This window comes from Lutjanus erythropterus, chromosome 17, assembly GCF_056507025.1.
Source record: "Lutjanus erythropterus isolate fLutEry1 chromosome 17, fLutEry1.hap2, whole genome shotgun sequence".
Taxonomy (NCBI): domain Eukaryota; kingdom Metazoa; phylum Chordata; class Actinopteri; order Lutjaniformes; family Lutjanidae; genus Lutjanus; species Lutjanus erythropterus.
In genome coordinates this window covers 14,899,273-14,919,916 of record NC_139333.1, presented here as the reverse complement: position 1 = coordinate 14,919,916, position 20,644 = coordinate 14,899,273, and the positions used below count along the sequence as shown (strand labels likewise).

Below are 20,644 nucleotides of genomic sequence, written 5' to 3'. Positions count from 1 at the left end.
GACACTGAGTTCAGCCAGAAGCAGCTGTTTATCATTCACATTCCAGGATTTCCATACTCAATATCCTGCCAAAGGTAAACAATATTTTCAGTGAAAATAAGCTGCAGCTTGACGGTTGTCTGAAAGGTTTAACAATGCACAGAATGCTCTTTACAATTCAGAAGACTGCTTTTTAATAACTGTCTGTGCAGAAGCCCGTTGGAATAAATGTAAAGTTTAAAGCAACCTGAATGTTTGAGTTCGGAGAGAACATTAAGATTTAGATTAAGATTAGATGTGGATGAAGGTTTGCTAAAACATTGTACAAGCAATCAGACCAGACAGAGTTGTAACTGAACAAAAATGAAGTAAGGTTTTCTTTGCTGAATTCATGTTCCATGTGTTTTGAATTTACAAAACATACACAGACACAGTATGTTATAGTACAAAAGCAAAGGTGTAGCTTTGTTTTGGAAAGTAGTGGGGACAGTTCTGGCCACCACAAACTTGAGGAAATTTTCATTGCATTTCCTGCAATTCTACACAATATTCTATGACTATATAGTCCCGTCTTGAACACAATACACAAGAATGAAATGATATCTATTTGTCAAGTTGTATAACAAGATTTTGATGTATCATTGATTGACTAGATTGGCTGAAGAGATAGAATAAAAAATAAAGAAAACATACAGAACAAGCTAACATGGAGGAGTGGTGAGGATGGATTATCTCACAGCCTGAGGGAAGACAACAGTGGACACTTCTGTAGCAGGGTGAACAGGCTGTGTGTACATAAGGTAAGAAATGATCTTTAGCAACAAGTTAATTAACGCCATATGTCTACCAGGAAAAGCTCAACTAAATAACTGAGAGCTGAAGCTGAACAGCTGGACATCAGAGGGGAAAACGGAAAATATTTTCTCCATGAAATATGATCCAGTGTCACCAAAATAAATTAAAAAAAGTAAAGTTATTCTTTTGTAGAGAAGCACTCCAGTGAATGGATGTTTTCTCTTTCCATGCTTCACTGTGTCACAAGCAAAAAAAAGTGTTTTTTGTCATTGCTGGGTGAAACTTCACATAAGTTATGAATTTTGGCTTTACAGGAACTTTAAGTGGCATATTATAATGAGTTGCGTTTTAATAATTTCTTTAATTATTCAACAAATTGTTGTTTCATTCATATATTTTATTCATGAGATGATTTTTACTGTCTTTTTTTATGAATGTGATATTGACCTTCTTGGGATTCCGTTTACAAAAACTAAAATACAAGCAGTAAGCAGTAAAAGCAGACTTGGAACCTGGCCTATCTGCTATGACTAACATGCTTTTATAACCTTATATGAATCCTGCAGTGTCACAGTGACCTTTATTTTCATGCAGGTCCCCTGAGACTAACCTAAGAGGTTCCAACACACAGGACATAAATACAGAAAATCCTTGAGTAATCAAAGTAAATGGAGAGCTTTTATCATTGACATGTACATGCCTTTTGCTTGTAAACATTTTTTATAATCTGTAGTTGTATCTTCTATTTCATTTTTGAGACATGTCCTCTTTACTGAGAGACAAATGTTCATATCTTCAGAGAGCCAAAGAGACTTTGCTATAAATTTAAATACATGATTTGCTTCATACAAATTCCTTTTTTTCAGTAATTTAAGGATTCAAGCAATTTTTGCTTATGGACCAAATGTTTTCCACATATCATTGCTATCCTTTAAAAAACATTCATCTCCACATTTGATGATTTTGAACTTTTCACTAAAACTCACTAAAAGGAGGAAATGCTTAAGACACTCTTCCTATTTCTCAGGTCAAAGAAACCATTCACAAAACCAGTGGATCATCTGAAAAATGCATTGTTACAATGCTAAAAGCATGGCTGTTTTTCTTAGCCCCTGAAAAGTCGACATTTTAGAGATAAGTGTTCTTTATTGGACAGTTTGTTTGTTTCATCCAGGTCAAGTTCATTAAAAAGTGTTTGCTCCTGCAACACCCTGATTTCAATCTGTGCACCTCTGCATGTTGACATCTGGGCTCGGCTCAGAGTTTTCTTACGGCCAGTATGCAGCCCCACCAGAGTATTTGTGGAAACAAAACAGAGGACAAATGAGACCCATTACTAAAACAGCAGGGTGGAACCATTAAAGATGAATGAATTTAAAAGCAGGGTTTGATTGTTTTCCCCACAGTCACACCTGTAAAATCTGCAAAAAGCTTAAGTGAACAGTGAGGATGAAGATGTGCAATTCACTGTCAGCTTCACCTCTAACACGCTATTCATCCTGCATGTATTAAATCTGACTGACAGCCTGGTCTGTTTGATACACTGGATTAAAGTCTTTCTGTTTAGATCTAATATTTTCAGTGTGGCCAGTATATCAGATATCAAAGGAGAAGTGATAGTGTCCACCTCTGGCATTCTAACCTCAGAGAGAAACAGGCTTGAAGAATTATCCAAAACAAAGGGTACTTCATTATTCTGACTAAGCAAACTAAGTAACAAATTTCTGTAGTTTTCACAGGATTATTACTGTAAAATATTAATAGTAATATATTAATATGTATACAGTAAGTTACTGTATACTACTATGATTACTTTTCCAGCAGTCACTAATAATAAGCAGTCAGTAATAATCTTCCTTTGCTGTTAGCACATTTTGCATTATTTAAAATTCAAACGGTTTCTAACTTTGTAGAGGAGGGCCTGACTTTCCTCCAGTCCAGGTTAAGTATCACAAATGATGGGAAGATATGGTTCTGTGTTGTTGGCCACCTGTTTTTTTTTTCTGTGTAATTTTATCGCAAGAGTGACTAAATTCCTCATTTTCTGCAGCCTGTTTCTAGCTTTCATTTAAAAAAAAAAAAATGCATATAAATTGTTATTTATGTGGTTTTGTTTGTTGTCTCCTTTGTCTCTCTCACCTTTCCTGTCCTGTCTTCACCTGTCTTGTCCAATAGAGGCAAAAGTAGTATAGTTTAGGTGGAAATCTAGCTATCCTCAGAAATGAAAAGGAATAACATCAACAAAAGAATATGAACACAACTATTTTGTTGTGTGGTGTAGATCTCAGGGAACATTTTGTTCACTTCTGATCCACATTCACTGCAGTCTGTAGCCACGCAGGGTGCTGCTAATCTCATCATGGCCACTGAGGCATACTAAGTATCCATTGTGGAAAAACAGTTATTGCAAGTCAAGAAATCAACTTATCTAGATTTCCCACTACTAGATAATCCAGTGTTGTGTATGTGCTATACTGAGGGTTCTCAACCTTTTGTACCTTCTGACTGTCTCTAGGGATCACCTAAATAAATGAGAAAAAAACATAACATGGCAAATGTATGAGTTTGTGTTTAGCTCCAGGTTCATGCTGGGTCAGATCTAAACAATTAAAGCAGGTTGTCTTTGGCATTATGTGCCACATATCATTATGTGCTACACAGATTTCCTTACATGATGGAGGTAGGATTTACACAAACAATACAGAGAATGGGTAATCTGATGACACATTAATTGTTGGCATTGTATTGTGAAACTTGAGAGCTCTTGTGGAAAGATTAAGACCTAAGGCAAATGTTTGTGTCAGTGGGTATGTACACACTGGAAAGGTTGAAACACATTTCTGTTCACAAGGTTGGGACCAGGGAGGATCACTGCTTTCTCATCACTAGTTTTCAAAATACACATAATCAGAGTCCAGACAGAAAATCAAAAACAGCAAAGTTTCATTTGCAGTAGGTATTCAGTGAAAGAATGCTTTGACTATTTTAATGGAGAAATAAAGGAGAAGAACGTCAGATCCTGTTTGTTTGTGGATTAATAGCTTGACCTAATCTGGAGACCAGACACTAAAGGAAATTGGGGTGAAGTGGAGACAGCTCAGCTGAGTCATTACCTCAAATAAAGTCAGATTTCTTATCCATATACTTTGGCATATTGTATATATAGTCAAAGCCAGTAAATGTGATAACATGTACTTGAACATAACCATAGACAGAAATACACAAGTCAAGGGTTGTATGGTGGGACGTCGATCTGTAGGGAAGGACAGCAGATGAGTGTGGGTGTTTGTAGACATTCTCTTGTATCTCATCTGTATACAGTATATTTGTGTATGTAATGTTATACACTGTCCTATTGGATAGGCCTATAGTACACATTTTCGTCTTTGAGTTCCTCTTCATTTTTTTTTTAACAAATGACCACTTTCTTTTAATTATTAAGTTATTTTATTATTATTATTATTATTATTATTATTATTATTATTATTATTATTATTATATTATATTATTATTTTACTAAATAATGTCTATGTTTCTTTCTTATTGATACTATTTATGTTTTTGGATGATTTTGTATGATTGGGTTGTTGGCAGTGGGAGACAGAGCTGGGACAAGGGTGACTGGAGGGGATACAGTTGTACGTCTTGATGTGTTAAGATGCTAAATTCCAATAAATATATTTAAGTATTTTTGTATTCAGTTGCAAAAGTCCCCAAACAAAAAAATGTATGTGAGAAAAAGTCACCCTCTTTCTTTTATTTACTTCCCTCTCTCTTGTCTTGCTCCATTTAATTGTTCAGTTCATTCTTGTACTTGTTCTTATCAGATTGTAGGATTTATAAATGTGGGTAGACCAATGCTGATTACATAAATGTAAGAAGCTGGGAAACGTCTTTCTTCTCTTTTATGTGTCTTACGGTAGTTCTTATCTTAGAAACGGAAGCCGCCGTGACAACTTCCTTGGCAACAAGAAGCTTGCTCTTTGTCAGTGTATTTATGTATAGCATGCTTAGCTAAATGCATTCACGTGAAATGCTTTATAAATTATTTAGTTTTTAACGTCTTTTATTTTATTTTATAGGGTGCACTCATGGGTCTGAAGTTGTTACGAGCGATGTAGGACAGATAATTCCAGCCAGCTATTAAGTTAACATTAGCTAACTGACTAGCTAACGATTAGCTAGCCAGCTAACCGCTCTACTTAGCACAGTTGGTTGCACCATGTCTCTTTGACGAAATGAGTTCCCGTCAGTGGTGTGTTTCAGTTCAGATACTTATTGTCTTATGTGGATGTTTGGCAGACGCAGCCACAGATTCAGGGGTTACTTCAGCCGTTAATGTCAGCCCTACTAATGGGGAGTCTTTCAGCTCAGCCACCCCTGCTCCGGGCGGTACAGAGGCGGTGGACTCCACCAGTGTCAGTGGCACCACTGAGGCGGCCACTGTGGACTCCACTCTGGACTCCATGGCAACCACCGCCCTGACTGTGTCTGAGGCTCCCAGTACTGTGGTCACTGAAGCTCCCTCTGCACCCACCGCCCAACCTGTGCTGACCTCAGAGGGTAATTCACATCTGGTTCTTGTGATTGTTCATTTTTGGAAATAGACTCACAAACTGAAACTCTCAGTCAAGTGACCTTTGTTTCTACTCTGCCGCAGTCTTTTGTTTGCCAGGCCAAGTTAGCTTGATGCCAAGCTACTACATTATCAAAGTGTCTCCCATTGTTCATGCAAGCCAGACCCCATTTGAACTTTTTTTTCTTAATTTAGTTTTGTAGATTAATGGCTGTTAAACCGTATCATCTGTATTAGGTGCCCCTTGGCAGTGCAATATGTAATTCAACTGCATTATTCTATATATTATAACAATACACACATTTAATAGTAGCCAATAACAGTTTTGGATTAGATTTGCTGTCATGTAAGTTGGGAGAAACATGGTAACATATAGAAAAAATGATGGTCACCGAGGAAATTTAGGCTACCATTTACAGCAGGGTGCATGAGAGTTCTACTACAGGGTTCAAATCCTGCCTTTTCCCCACCTTCCCAAATCTCACAAAGGGGATTGCTAACATTGTTACACAGCAGTCACACTGGCTAGGCTGTCTGCAGACATTATTTTTTAGCAGCAGGCATTGACACATGGCAATGATCTCCAAATAATTATATCTCAGATCCAAAGGGTAGACTCATCATTTCAGCTTGTTTAAAGTCAGGTGAACTTAAAAGGTGAACCACCATCTAATGTGAATTAAAAACATAATGTTAACATTAGTATCGATTGAAGTAAACAGTATAAATATAAGTATACAGTCTCAACATTTTAGCTATTTACAGTTAGACTTCAGTTGTTTCCAATAAGGTCACTAGTCCCAAACATTTCTGAATTTACTTTTTACAACTTTCGTTATTTACTCAAGTTACTCAATAACTGATTAAGATTTAAAATAATATGACTGACAGTGTATCCACTGTGCTTCTTATGTGCTATTGTTAAAGCAGTTAACCTCCTAACATTCTCTAATTTTGCACAAGACTGAAGTATTCCTGACTAACATGAGTCTTTTCTATTGTTATCCAGGTTGTCTCTGTGATTTAACCCCGGATTTCTGTGACATTGGCTGCTGTTGTGACACAGTTGATTGTGGTATTGCAAACTTGAGCACTGTCTTCACTGGATGTCCACAGAAATCCATGTGAGTCCTCCGCACATGTTCTGAAGTTAAACTACATGAAGAGCTCATTTTTTAGCACTTAAAAAATCTTTTATTTTACAGATCAGGAGTTTGCATTGAGAAATGGCTGATGTTCAGGGCCAACGTGGATTCGTCTCTTGTTAGTGTGACTGACACTTTGTTTTGTGTTCAGACTGAAGGTACAAAGATGTAATAAGAATATATTCTTTTAAAAAACACTGCATAGTTTATCTTTTAATTAATTAACAATCACCTGTGGTATCACCAGGGGAAACACTGATCATGTAACAAATAGTTATACAAGAGTGACATGTAATGCTCTTTAAAATCTGAATTTTTTTAACCCTCTCCCAGCAGATAAGGCACCCCAGTCCCTCCCAGCTCTATCTCAATATCCAGCTTTAGGGGACTCATACCATTTCTCACCACCAGCACCTCTGAGCAGCAGCTACAGCAGAGATTTCTACAGGGTAAACAGATATTGTGTTTTTCTGCTCACAATATTGTATCTTAAGTATTAAAAGTAACAAACCTTTGATATTTTAGTGGCTAGAAAGTACTAGAACTGAATGAAAGAGTGCATCTTTAATAAATGAGATGAAAACAGTGTAAGACTTTTCATTTTTTAGGCTGATGATGTCATCCAGACATATTTCTCCAATTCGTCTGTCCGGGGTCTCCTTCGTCAACCATCTGCAGGGGCTGGTACTGCATTCTGTGTCAACCGAAATCCTGCAAGTAAGTGCACACCAAATTAAACAAAATTAAGACCTCCAGGCAAGTTTTACGTCAGGTACTCTCTCCTGTCATAATGAGCAGTCTCTCTCTCTTCACCCTCTCAGTGCACAGCAAAATCATTCATAAATCCTATTTTGTCAGAAGACCTCCTTTGTCTCCTTTAAAGATTTTCAGTAGTCCTTTTGTGTACTTTTGCTGTCTTTCGCAATAGACATCCGAATAATATGCATAAACAGTTAACACATTGCTATGTCTGGTAAATTGTGCCTGTTTATCACAACCATATTAAGCAGTACAAGTCCTTTTTTTTCCCCTAAATACGTTTTTCTTCTGCTCGCAGAGTTCTTGAGGTCTGTGTCTCTGTCTTGTACCCGCACGTTAACTCCTCAGTCCTGCATCACAGACCCAAATCTCAACGCCCGCTCCTACTTCTCTGACCTGAGTTTGGTCAAGGTCAGTGAGTCTGCCTACACTAAATGCCTTTATATGTAGATGTTCACAGGTTAAAATTCCACAGCTGATGAGGTTAACATCAATGTTGTCATTACAGATTCCAATAGGTGAGACAGCACAAGTGTCAGAATTTCTGGTAAGTCACTGACTACATACACCTCACATAACATTAGCAGAAATGTCGAATAAAACTGTCATTTTGCACTTCACATCCCTCTGCACAAGTTGATCGACTGTCAACCAATGCAGCATTTTTGTATGAAAGCCTTGAGAGGCAAGTAAGGAAAAAAAAACTCTGGTCATTAATTTTCTAAGTCTGTTCTAAATTTATCTCCCATGTTTATGATATTTTTCTCTTTTTTTTTGTCACCCGTGAAACAGGTGGGTGACAAAAGTTTTTGCAGGTAATTTTTTTTTTTTCCAGAATAATTTTTCCAAGTGTTTCTTGTTGTTAAGCTCGTTTCAATCACTGGGGGAAGTGCACTGCTACCACGTATTCTAAATAGGACTAAAAGCATTCAGTGCAGAGTCAAATACATTTTTAGCCAAAAGAAAGACATAACAGTTGTGTTACATAACTTGCTTACCCTCAATATATTGTATGTACCTTGTTTTTACAGTGTGTTGCAAAATTAAAGCTAACCTGGAAGAAAACATGAATGGTTTTAGTCCTGTTCAGAACATGAGATCGAGGTGTACTTCAGCCTCTTGTGGCCAAATTTAGTATTGCAAGAACAAACGCTTGATCAAACTTTTTTTCATAGGTGGAAGAAAATTAAGAAACTTAGAAAAAAACTTTTTTCATTACCTCATTTCCTCTTAAGTCATAAACACAGGAGAGAAATCAATTCATAACTAGACTTAGAATGACTTTTTTTCTTACTTGCCTCTCAGGGCTTTTTTCTCCTACATGTCATCAGGCAAAAATGTTTCTAAAGCACAAGTCTTAGAATGAAACAACATTCTTTATGCAGTATCTACCTCTTGAGTGTGGAGTTAGCAGCCTGTAGTGGTACAGTATGTGCATTGAAAAATAAAACTTTTAGACAAACTGTTAATGTAACTCAAAGACTTTTGAGCTGAACAAACTCTTGTTTCAGGTCCCTATTACTCCACTGTCCGACTTGCCTGCACCAAGTGAGCAAAACAACTCCTGTGTCAATGTGGTGAAAATGGTGAGTAGATTAAAACATGTTTTTTTTCTTCCATAATTGTTTCCTTCCTTTCCTTTCCTTTAAATCATATATTTTTTAAATTGGAAATGGGTATTATAAAAATGCCGAATATGAAGTATAAAATTGTGTTTCAAAATTCCCCCCACCCATCCCAAATTCTCAGAAGGATACAGAGAAGAAACAAAATGGCAACAACAAAACAAAATAAAATAAACACACACACAAAAAGTATATACAATTTACAGTTACAGTTTTTTCCTGATTCTCCTGCAGGTGGAGTTTGTCATAGGATACACAGGCAGAGGGGAGCTCACATATGCAACAGTGAACGTGGTCTTAGCTGATGTGGATCCAAATGAGTTGCTGTTGCAGACGCACTCTGTACAGTTCCAGGTAGCCTGTTAAAGCCACAGATATCATCACTAAATGAGGTACGGATTTAAAGACTTAACATTAATGCGGCTTCTCTCTTCCAGCTGGCAACACCAAGCCCAACTCCAGGACCAGTCCCTGCAGTTGGACTCAGAGCAGGATCTCTTGTCATCGGTCGCTTTAAGGCAGATGTGAAGCCTGTATCCTCACAATCAGCATCACAAACTTTTCTTTAAGTTTAATTTATACAGCTACTATGAGTCTATCATGCATCACGGTTCCTTGACAGCGATGTCAGCTGACCACACTGGGGGTGTCACAGAGTGGGGAGTGTTCCTCTGACCCCAGCAGGCGGGCACCCGTCCTCTTCACACACAACACCATCACTGGCTGCACATTCAGGTGAGTCTGTACTATCTATACTTTTAACTGATGTTTCTTACAGAGAGAGTAGTGATGCAGTATTGAGTTTTAGTCCATCTGTCTTTTCACTCTCTACATGTGCTGTTTAGTTCCTCATCTGGCGACTGTTTTGAGCTGCGTTCCCAGATTTATGGGATCTTGCAGGGACTAGCTACTCCTGATGTGATCGCCATGAACTCAGGCACCCAACCGGAATGGACAAGAGTCATCACCCAGGAGTGTCCTGTCAGCCTGGAGGTACAGTGAATTTTAAATATTTAAAAAAACAAAGTTTAAGAACTTAAGACTGGGTTGCAACACTGAGATTAATTTAATCTAAAAGTAATTCTAATCAGAGTTAAAATTTCGGCTGCTCTATATTCCTTAAAATGTTAAATTGTTTGCTAGCCAGCTAAAAAGTTAGTTAGCCAACTCATGATGACTCCTTTGAGAAAAACTTGTTGGCCAAATTAATGGAGCAATAAGGGCCAACAGCACAGTAAGTAAAAAACATACTGCCTTACAGTAACTGGACGACTGTTTTAAAGGATCAACTGGAGTGAAAGAAAGAAGAGACACATTACAAAACTCAACTAGGTTGAGTCTGTCCCTTAATATTTTTGAGTAACATTATTATTTTGCACAATCCATCATATAAAAGCCAGTTTAAAGTTAATACTGGATCACATTTTGAATTGATGTTTTGAATTGAAGGTTTTGGTGCAACAGAATTAAAACTGATCTAGGTTTAGAGAAAAAAACTAAAGGGTTCAAGAAGTTTAAATTTAGTCTTTCTCAATTTTAAGCCTGTTTGGTGCAACATAATTTAATGTTAAAATATGATTTAATGGTTTAAAAATTGTACCACATTTTTGCTGGTACAACTGAGCCTTTGAATGTTACATTTCTGGATTATTTTAGTTACTACGGTGTATGTGTGTGTATTGTTGGACGTGAAGATCATTAGGCTTGCATAAAAAAAGTCTTTGCAGCTGAAACACAAAAATGGATGATTTTTGTTTGATCTTAATGTGTTAAACATGATGTGTTGTAATGAGGGTAGACGCTCTAAGCTGCAGCTTCAGCCTACAGACAGCAGAATTTCTTAAGTGATATTTACTTACTTTATTGTGATATTCTCAACTGAAGGACTAGAGTATATGCCACTATGTATTTATGCTTATGAATTTGTAGATTTATACTTATGAACTCATTTCTATTTGCAGAATAAAACAAAATTCTATTCTTTTCCGTTGTTCCCTCTCTCAGGAAACATGTGAGTCAGGCTGCGTCCTCCCCAGCTCTCTCTCTATCCGAGTGCTGTGGGCTCGTCAGGGTCTCTTAGACCTTCCCCAGAACTACATCCTGGGAGCCAAATACATTTTCCAGTGTCAGAATTTTAAGGTATGAACACATACATCTTCTCATTGTGAGACCAGCATCAAACTCTTTTTTTTTTCTGCACAGCACACAGTTTGACGTCCATGAAAAATCTCTTGTCTTGTTATTTTTCAGTGTCCTATGTCGTCCCCTATTGCACTAACCACTGAAGTGACGTTTGTCGACACTACGGTTTACCCAGAACCCCCCAGGGGCTCACCTCAGCCTCACTGGAAATTTCCATTTGGTTTCTTCACTAGAGGCGCTGCTGAGCTGGACGGCCACCTTGTTATTAACAGTGGCGACACAGAGAAGGTCACATGGAGTTTAATACTGTTCACAGTAATGTTACTAACAGGATTAGAATTCTTCACCAGGTAGATCGCTCACAGTGGAGCAGCTAGAGAAGTTCTCAGGGCTTCTTATCTTGAAGAATTAGTTTTATATGACAGAATTTTTGGTACACAATTTTACTTTGCTAAACTTTTTTTTTTAATTTACAATATAGAATTATCCATTTAAGTAAAACTTCAGAACACCTTAATTTATTCTTTTGTACATTGTTCAGGAATAAATACATTTTTACAAGACGTTTTACGAGTCATGATTTCACTGAGGTAAAGATGCGTTTCTCGCACACAGTTCCTCTTCTCTCTCCTCCTTTTGGTCTGGTTGGTTCCTGTGTGTTTGTCTCTCCTTTTGTCCTGTGTGGCGAACGTAGTTGAGGAGATGGACAATTGCAGCTGGAGTTATGCCTTGCAGACGTGTAGCAGCACCCAGCTGGAGGGAAAAAGTATGCTATTATTTGCATGTTTTTATGTAAAAGCACAAAAGTTCATTTCATTTTGCCAAGAATACACTGAAATAAGGATTTTCTGCAGGCAGATTAAGTATTGTTTTTCTTTTTTCTAAGAGCCTGATGGATACTGGATTTTTGGAGCAAATGTCAATAATGGTTATTGACATTAGGGAGTTTAAAAAAATGTTTCTAAACACTTAATCCCTCAAATGTAGTTATTGTCATCGTAATATGGAGGCAGGATGTTTTGCAGTTGAAGATTAAACTTTATTATTCAAAATTATACTAAAACAAACTTTTGTCAATTTTTTAATAATTTTAGTTACTATAAATTTAAAAAAACAAAAGTAAAACAAAATATGTGAGGGATAAAGCACAGTGAGTGGGTCATTATTGTGAAAGAAATCCTGACAGGGTGATGCAGGACCCTGATGTTAAGTGTTTCTGGTTATTTCTCAATAATGACCCCCACACTGCAAATTATCCTGCATATTAGACAGCTACTTGAGAATTTTTTTTTTTTAATTAATTTAAACATGTTTTTATTGCTCTTCTAGAGTCTATGATCAGAGCTGTATCCATAGCAAATGGCTGTTATTCAGAAATAACAGGCCATAGAAAGCCACAATTGACCAATCAGAGTCTAGTATTTATAAAAGCCAAGAAATAAATACATATATTAAACTTGAATTAATAAAAAAAAGGTTCACATATTCATAAAATGCTGCCTACAAAGCTAAAAAATAAAAACAATCTGGATTATGTTTTCATATTGGCATATATTGGATAATGTATAGAATATAGATCAATATAGCTGTGATCGGCTAATACTGAGCCAATAATATCAATCAGCTGTTATATGCATCAGGCTCTATTTCTTCTTCTTCTTTTTTTTTTAACAATTATCAGGCAAAAAACAAGGCAAAAAGCTACTGGTAAGCATAAATCCTCTACACTCTGAATGTGGAGACTCACAGTGCTGGGTCGAACTCGGTCCAAAATCTCTCTGACCTCCTGAGACAGTGACACCGGCAGAGACAAATAATCGATGTCCTGTGGGAGAAACATGTTCTCTTCTCTCTGAATCCTCTCAATCTCTTTCCTCTGTTGGTCACAGTGAGGCCGGTACACAGCTGAACGACAGGAGAAATGTTTTACTGAGAGAATAAACTATGTTACCAAAGTGACGTTTAGAGGCAATGCAGGCAGATAACTGAGCCAACAATTTAAATTACCCTCTATCTTGAGTCTTTGTGCAAACTCCATGTAAGGTGAAAGGCACTCTGGGAAGGCAGATGCCATCATTTCAAAGGACACATCGTTGTACTGCAGCACATCCATACCACTGAAGAACGAGCCCACAAAGTAACAGTCAGGACTACAAATCGACCACAGATTAAACTTTGACCGTACATACAGATGAAGTGTTTGTCACTCACGTCAGTAGGGTGTTCTTGGCCTCGCTCATACGCATATTGGGCAGCTTTTTTCTCCAGTAGGTGGTGGACAGAGAGAGAGCCTGAAGGGCAGTCAGTGCATCCTGCAGATTGTCCCTCACTCTCACAGCCTCCTGGTAGCGTGAAGAGGACACACACCCCACCTCCTCAAACCCTGATAGAGGACCACGTTAATGAGGGGAGAAAAACTTAAAAAGATAACAAGTAATGAGACCCCTCATGACTCTACAGGCTGTCTTACATTCTGATTTGTAATATTTTTTAAGTGGAACCATGGAAACGGCAAAAATGTGTCTACTTTTTAAATCATTATGGGTTAAAACTGCATTATTGGACCATAGAAGTTGATTAAAACAGGAAAAAACATAAATGTAAATAAAGCAGATGAAATATACACTTGGCAATATCAAAATCTAATATCGTGATTCACAATGTGTTTATTTAATTTTTAAAAAACCTATAACAATGCATACCAGGGGCCGACTGATTATTGGATCTGATATTCAGCATTATTTTTAAGTTGTTTTTAAAAAAAATCTGATTACTGATTAGATAAATTAATTTTAAAATGCTCTACTTTGACTCTGCTACAGCGATTTTGTTTATTTATTTATTTATTTTTTACTTCAAAATGTATATTGGTTCCAAATATCGGTTATCGGTTTCCTTGATTACAAATAATCAGTATCGGTCCTGAAAAAAAACCCATCAGTGGACCCATAATGTGTACACAACAACCACAGTAAGAACAGAGATCTTTTATTTTGTTCAGATAGAACAAAAAGGTCAAAAGTTGGTGCCATTTTATTGTAAATCACAGTTCAAGTCCCGACGCTGTTCCTACCTTTCAGAGTGAGGCGGAGGTCGGCGTTGTCCGGCCTCAGAGAGGTTCGAAACTCCGCCCGGCTGGTGAACATGCGGTAAGGCTCTGTGACACCTCGACTCACCAGATCGTCAATGAGAACACCGATGTAACTCTCTGTCCGAGACAGCGACACCGCAGGCATGGAGAGCGCCCAGCAGGCAGCGTTAACCCCCGCCCACAGGCCCTGAAGAAACAGAAACAAAAGTGTTCCTCAGGTGTAAATACTTAGCATAGGTTTCATTTCAGCACATAAAGTGTGAGTCCTTTAAGCACCAATCTGTGTCTTTTCTGCATCAGTTTAGTCTAATTATTTAAAGAAAAACCCAAAATTCAGGCGCCAGCTGACAACTTAAAACAATGAAATGTAATGCAGTGAGGTTCTCTAACGTGTGGTTTGTCAAAATAAAAGTCCTCTCTACCACTCATTTTCTAAATATTGAGGGGGACCTGTCCCTTCCACCCCCTCCAAAATCTTCACCTATGCCTGTTATTATGGCAATCTGATTCAGTGTAATTCATAAACAGTGTGAGAAAAGATATGATGGCCGTTTTCAATATGTGATTGTCTTTTGTTATGCAAATTATGCCTGTGAAGTATAAAGGACAGAGTGTTCCCAATTAGCACTAACTAACTAGATCCTCAGCATTTTCCATTAGGAGTAAGAATCCGCCTCTCCGCACCTCCTTGTGATACAACCAGTAACTACAAGAAATACCAGTCAGACAGCAAGTTCCTGATTCTGTTACCCCTGAAAAACGCAACTACTCATACACCTGATGTTTGGATTAAGCCTGCTATTCAATTAAAATGTGATTAACAACACTACTTGTTAAATACTTCATATTATTTACATGCACAGCTGGAGGCAAATTTTGAATGAATGAAGACCCCAAAACACACCCGAAAAGATTCTGTATAGTTTAAGGAGGAAACCAGCAATGTGTGAAAGATATGGGGCTCTTTTCTGACCTTACTATCATCACCTTTGGCTAATGTTTTGCGTAGAAACTTGTCCTTGTGTTCTCCCATTGTTTATTTAATGTTGTAATTAACATACATGAGGACATCATTTAGTTTTTCTGTCTGTCTTTCTTGTGTGTATTTGTTTGTGGAAAAGTGGATTTTGCTTCAATAAAAACACCTTTAATTTTTCTTCTGTCTGTATTAACTGCTGATTATGATTATCATATCCCACTTTTCTTGGGCCCCAGAACATATACTGTTCGACTGCATCAGAGGACATTGCTGCCACCACAAATAATAGATGAAAAACAATAAATTGATACAGAAGAAAAGATTGTTAGCCTTATTTATTTGAGAAAATATATATTTTTTAAAAGCAGATACTTCACCTGCCCTAGCCTGATAATCACATTAAATTCTGTTTCACCTAATTCATCTCTGCAGTAGCAGAAACTTCATCCCCATTCTTTAATCCTGTCTACTCAGCTGTGATATTGAATATTTCTCAAGCTTGTGGAAAAATCCAGTGATTAAAACACCAGATCCAGTGTAACTGCTGAAGAAAGTCACAGATGTCTGGCAGTGTATCAGAGGCCTGTAACTGGTCTAGCTATGGTTCTATATGGGTATACAGTGCATATGATTTTCATAATAATTGCTAAGATTTAGATTCAACATATAAGCATACAGTTTCCGAGCCTGTAGAATTTTTATTTTTCTTCTAAACATTTCTTATATTTTGCATCTGTTTTTTAGCATACTCTAAAATTTTTTTGGCAGTATTATGTGTTTTAATGTACAGCATATTATATGAATATAAAAGTGTTAAAATTTTAAATAAAAACATTATATTAAAAAAAGTAAAGTACAGAAAAAAGCAGCTACCTGTGCAGCAGCCTCCTCGTACCCTGTGGTTCCATTGATCTGACCGGCCAGAAAAAGACCTTGTGTGCTTTTCACCTGCAGGGCAGGGCTCAGCTGGGTGGGACACACGAAGTCATACTGCACACCGTAACCTGGAGAAGACCCCCCATGAAGTAAGAACACTTTGATGTCAAGTCCATTAACTGACAGCAATCATTTCATTCAAGTCAGGCAGCGTACCAGGTGTGTGGATCTCTGCTCTGTGCATGGCAGGAATTTCTCTGATGAGGCGGAGCTGCAGGTCAGGGGGCATGGTCATGGACAAACCCTGCGGGTACAGAAGGTCAGTGGTCAACCCCTCCGGCTCCAGCCACACCTGATGCTTTCTCCCCGGAAAGCGAAGCACTCGTGATTCAATGGAGGGGCAGTACCTGTGGGAGACGAGGACAAGGGTTACTTTAAAATGTCAGAACACACTGTGTGCAATGTCTAGCATGTACATTGTGTGTGTGTGTGTGTGTGTGTGTGTGTGTGTGTGTGTGTGTGTGTGTGTGTGTACCTGGGACCCTTGGTGTCTTGCTGTATGTGACAGTTTAGATGAAGACTCTCCCTCACCACTCTCTCTACACCAGGCGTAGTGTAGGTCAGGTGGCACGGCAGCTGCTCTTCAGGCTGATGAAGTGTTTAGTTTCAAAATAAAGCATTCAGTAATTAGAATACATTTAATTAAAGGATAAAATAGTAAGTCCATTGCACCGTTTAGCTCTAACATACTACTGAACTGTAACAACATAACATGGTTAATTATTTTATCTTAACTTATTATTTGCCTTTACCCACTTAGTCATTATATCTACTTAACTGATGATTATTTATTGAAAATCTTATTTTGTTAATATTTTGCAAAACAACACCAGTGGTCATCCCTATAATATTGTCACATTTTTTTGATAAATATTGATAGAGGTATTTGGTAAAAAAATATTGTGATATTTGATTTTGTCCATATTATTTTTGACGAATAATGCAGGGAATACTGGTCTGCCTTCCTGTGTTAACATTTAATAGACTAAACAATGACTTAATAAAAAAGAAGTACTTATACGAGTACTTACTACAAAAATGTTACCTTGCAGTGTGTGTGTGTATTGAGGAAGCTGAACGGAGTTGGATGACTGTCAGGAGGGTGAATTTCAGCCAGGGACAGGTCTACTGAATCCTTCACAATCCTGGGAGGAGTACCGGTCCTCAGCCTGCCTATCCTCAGCCCCAGCCTCTCCCTCAGCGTGTGAGACAGCCCAGCACTCGACGGGGCGTCTCCAATCCGACCCCCTGGGGACGTGGTTTGGCCCACGAAGAGGGAGCCAGACAAGAACGTACCAGTAGTGAGAACCACAGAGCTGGCTGAGATCGAGTGGCTTCCATTTGCTGATAGGATGTCAGAAGAAGCACAAAATAATGAAGTGATTAGCAAACTACTTTTTTCTGCAATTGCCAACTTATATTGGAAATCTGATGCATTTTGCAATAATAGAAGTGCATTTAACTAGATATGCATTTGTGAATGTACTGTATTTTAGCCCAGCTAAAAAAAGATCAGTATCAGTTTAAGTGTACGCTATATTTAGAACATTTTCACCATTTTACCTTATCATAATACTTTTTTTTCGACAGGAAACTGGCATTATATACACCAAATATCGCTCTCTTCAAACCAATCAAAATCTATTTGCAAAATCAGTTATTTAACCTTGCAAAACACAGGAATTGCTGGTCTACCACTGCCTCGACCTGTTAGTTTGTTTGCATTATTGTGTGACTCCTGGGTTTTAAAAGGTTAGCTCGGATTCACCAAGTCACACAATAAGACAAACAAACTAACCAATCAAGAGAGCAGTAGACCAGCAACTTCTGTGTTCTATGCTGTTAAATGACAGATGGAGTCTGGTTGAATGAGAGAGAGCTATATTTCCCGTTGGTAAAGGCTGTCTGACAGCAAGATGAAGCGGTGAAAATATTGCAAATATAGCATACACTTCAACTGATATTGAATTTTTAGATAGGGCTTTTTTAAGTGGATAAAATAGTGTTTTTGATAGCCATTCCCTTTCCTTCCCTTCCCTAATCCAAATGTCCCTTTAATCTACTGAGCAGTGATAGTACATTTAATATGCATCATGTGCTGGTTAGTTTCCTCCTAAACCGACTAATAAACAGCCATGATTCATAAGAATTTCTTGGCTGCAAAATTTCATTCAAGCTTGAATCGTAGCAAGAAGAGAACGTTGGCAGGTAGCTCTCTTGTGTTCCCCACCCAAACGTATCCCTGTGACTCTGTGGTGTCCAGGCTCCTCTGGGTTTGGTTCTGTTACAAACAGCTCCTCCACTGAGCCCTCCAGCACCGTCAGCCTGGGAGTGGACAGCAGCTCAGACTGAATGACAAAAAGCAGGCAGACACATCGTTAATAACAATTTTTATTCATTCAGAGACAAATCTTATGTTATATTAAACAGGGAATATTAAATCTTCTGTTATATCTGTGCCTTCTTCAGGTACCTGAATAAATTCACGGTAGCGCTGGCGATCCAGCTGGGCCCTCGGGCCCCACACAGCAGGGCCTTTTCTACGATTTAAGATGGAGAAATGGATCCCAGCCCAGTCTCCTGCTCGACCACACAACCCGTCCAGAGCATCCACCTCCCTCACAAGATGACCCTTCCCCACTCCTCCCAGAGATGGGTTACAGGACAGGGCACCTGGAAAAAAAAAACAAAAAACAAAAAAAAACAGTTCTCAATCAAGTTGTTCACACCAATTTATTGCCAAAACTATGATACATATGAAAACAATATTTTAGTAAAGAGTATTTTTCCCTTTAATTCATCTTACCGATGGTGCTTATTTTCTGTGTGACCAGGAGTGTCTCAGCTCCCACTCTGGCTGCTGCTGCCGCCGCCTCGGTCCCCGCGTGACCCCCACCCACAACGATAACATCATACTGTTGTCGGGCAAGATGACTGGCTCGTCTGGAAACCAGTACCAGGAAACTCTGCAGGTGGGGAAGCTTCTTTGACAACATGTGAGACGCACACCTGCACGAGGAAGGTTACACATGGTCAGAAATATTGACATGATGACTGTCAATATGACATAATCCAGCTAAGGATGGGCACTGCAAATTAGCTTAGGCTACAATTGCTATAGTGTGTGGCAGTAATTTATGCTGCATACTATAAATAAATAAATAATTTTCCTGATTGATGGATTAGTTATGTCTTACTTGGCTTGAAACTTAGTTTACTGCCATGAAGAACTTTAGAAACCATAACATTTTCACGTTTGACTGTACACATTTGACACCAAACCATCTAATGTTATACTGTGGGATTTGAATATCTTTTCTTAAAAAAAATCATTCAACAAAATAAATAGATTATCAGTTGGGTGTTGATCTACCAAATCAAGGAAGACCACAGGAGTTCATAGTTGTGAAGTAGTTCTTCACTTAACTTTAAATGAGATCTGAAGAACATTGAGACTTTAACATATACTCTAACTTGCACACAGTATTTGTGCGTATGGGTCCATCACAACAAACAATTTACCTTACGAATTTGGAGGGTGACGAAGATCTGTCTATTGGATTCAATGTTGCTTGCAAAGGAGAGTGAGAGGTACGAAAAGATCCTTGGGAAAATTACAGAACTGCTGCTAAACGCTCTCAGTGGAGGCTGCCATGCTGTCTGTAGCTTCCAGCCGTAATAACTGCTGTATAGACGCACTGACAAAGATCTTAAGCTAGGTCAAGTCGGCATTAGCAGTCCTTTTAAACTGTAGATTAATTCATGAATGAAATGAAGAAGTAACGCAAGCAACAGACGTATGGAAAGGCGGAATGCGAAGAGAACATTATCAAATATCAAAACAAATATTGTTGTTTTGTGTGCTGGCTGCCACGTGTACAGTAGAAACCATCCATTCTTATTTACATCTATGGAAGCCCATTTCCGCCAGTAAAAGATGGACTTTTTTATCTCGTAAGTGTAACTTTTTATATAATAATTTTGAGCATTCATGCCATAATTATGACTTATTATCTCATAATTTAGATTTTTTTTCATATTTCTTATTTTTATCTTATAATTATGACTTTGTAATCTAATCATTTTGATTTTTAATCTAATAATTATGACTTTTTGCCAGAGCCTGGCCAATATATCAGTTGGCTGATATTAATGGCCAATACTTAAAAGCTATATCGGCCTATATCATTAGTACTGATATGTTGTCCAATATGCACAGATAGAGCATAATGCAGATTATCTTTCTTTTTTCTTTTTAGTTTTATATCCAGCATTTGATGTATGTTTTTTATATGTATAAGTATACTGATTCAGTGAACTGACGCCATTTTGGTCAGTGAAGTTTATTTTTAAACTGTAAAATATCCTGCCACCATTACATTACATAGCTTTGTCAGTGATTGATATCCAGAATAAAGTGTATTGGCCAATACTCCCTAATATCGATGTCAACATCTGCCCCAAAAATCTAGTATTACCTCATAATTATGACTTTTTATTAATTTTGACTTTTAAGATCTCATAATTATGACTCATAAGTTTGAGTTTTTTATTTTATAATTCTGACTTATTAAAACTCAAATGAATGACTTTCTATTCCGTAATGTCATACTTTTA

The 20,644-nt window shown here is 37.8% G+C and overlaps 2 protein-coding genes across 3 annotated transcripts; one reads left to right on the top strand and one right to left on the bottom strand.

Moving 5' to 3' along the window:
• Positions 1–4,486: 4,486 nt before the first annotated feature.
• On the top strand, positions 4,487–11,527 carry LOC146311969 (tectonic-3-like). Of its 2 annotated transcripts, none has more exons than XM_084740317.1 (14): positions 4,487–5,337; positions 6,360–6,474; positions 6,556–6,653; positions 6,829–6,944; positions 7,104–7,212; positions 7,553–7,665; positions 7,763–7,801; positions 8,766–8,840; positions 9,114–9,233; positions 9,317–9,412; positions 9,511–9,614; positions 9,725–9,872; positions 10,884–11,018; positions 11,130–11,527. In XM_084740317.1, the coding sequence occupies exons 1-14, from the start codon at positions 5,013–5,015 to the stop codon at positions 11,373–11,375; spliced, it is 1,839 nt and encodes a 612-aa protein (XP_084596443.1). In that variant the 5' UTR covers positions 4,487–5,012; the 3' UTR covers positions 11,376–11,527. The 2 variants fall into 2 exon arrangements, with proteins under 2 accessions (XP_084596443.1, XP_084596444.1); XM_084740318.1 differs by having other exon boundaries at positions 4,488–5,337; positions 6,832–6,944.
• Positions 11,512–19,925, bottom strand: mto1 (mitochondrial tRNA translation optimization 1). Its single transcript, XM_084740283.1, has 13 exons — positions 19,555–19,925; positions 18,834–19,036; positions 18,501–18,700; positions 18,258–18,375; positions 17,073–17,371; positions 16,503–16,615; positions 16,184–16,374; positions 15,965–16,095; positions 14,095–14,299; positions 13,233–13,404; positions 13,029–13,138; positions 12,769–12,926; positions 11,512–11,774 (listed from the first exon to the last, which is right to left on the bottom strand). The coding sequence occupies exons 2-13, from the start codon at positions 19,021–19,023 to the stop codon at positions 11,604–11,606; spliced, it is 2,058 nt and encodes a 685-aa protein (XP_084596409.1). The 5' UTR covers positions 19,024–19,036; positions 19,555–19,925; the 3' UTR covers positions 11,512–11,603.
• Positions 19,926–20,644: the final 719 nt, after the last annotated feature.

What these genes read in the sequence shown, in the direction of transcription:
- LOC146311969 (XM_084740317.1), top strand. Translation starts at nt 5,013, where the DNA reads ATGAGTTCCCGTCAGTGGTGTGTTTCAGTTCAGATACTTATTGTCTTA. An exon ending in TTAAGGCAGATGTGAAGCCT is followed by an intron (nt 9,413 to 9,510) that starts GTATCCTCACAA and finishes CAGCGATGTCAG; the next exon opens with CTGACCACACTGGGGGTGTC. An exon ending in TCCAGTGTCAGAATTTTAAG is followed by an intron (nt 11,019 to 11,129) that starts GTATGAACACAT and finishes GTTATTTTTCAG; the next exon opens with TGTCCTATGTCGTCCCCTAT.
- mto1 (XM_084740283.1), bottom strand. Translation starts at nt 19,023, where the DNA reads ATGTTGTCAAAGAAGCTTCCCCACCTGCAGAGTTTCCTGGTACTGGTT. An exon ending in GCTACCGTGAATTTATTCAG is followed by an intron (nt 18,376 to 18,500) that starts GTACCTGAAGAA and finishes TTTGTCATTCAG; the next exon opens with TCTGAGCTGCTGTCCACTCC. An exon ending in CCTCCGCCTCACTCTGAAAG is followed by an intron (nt 13,405 to 14,094) that starts GTAGGAACAGCG and finishes GTCCTCTATCAG; the next exon opens with GGTTTGAGGAGGTGGGGTGT.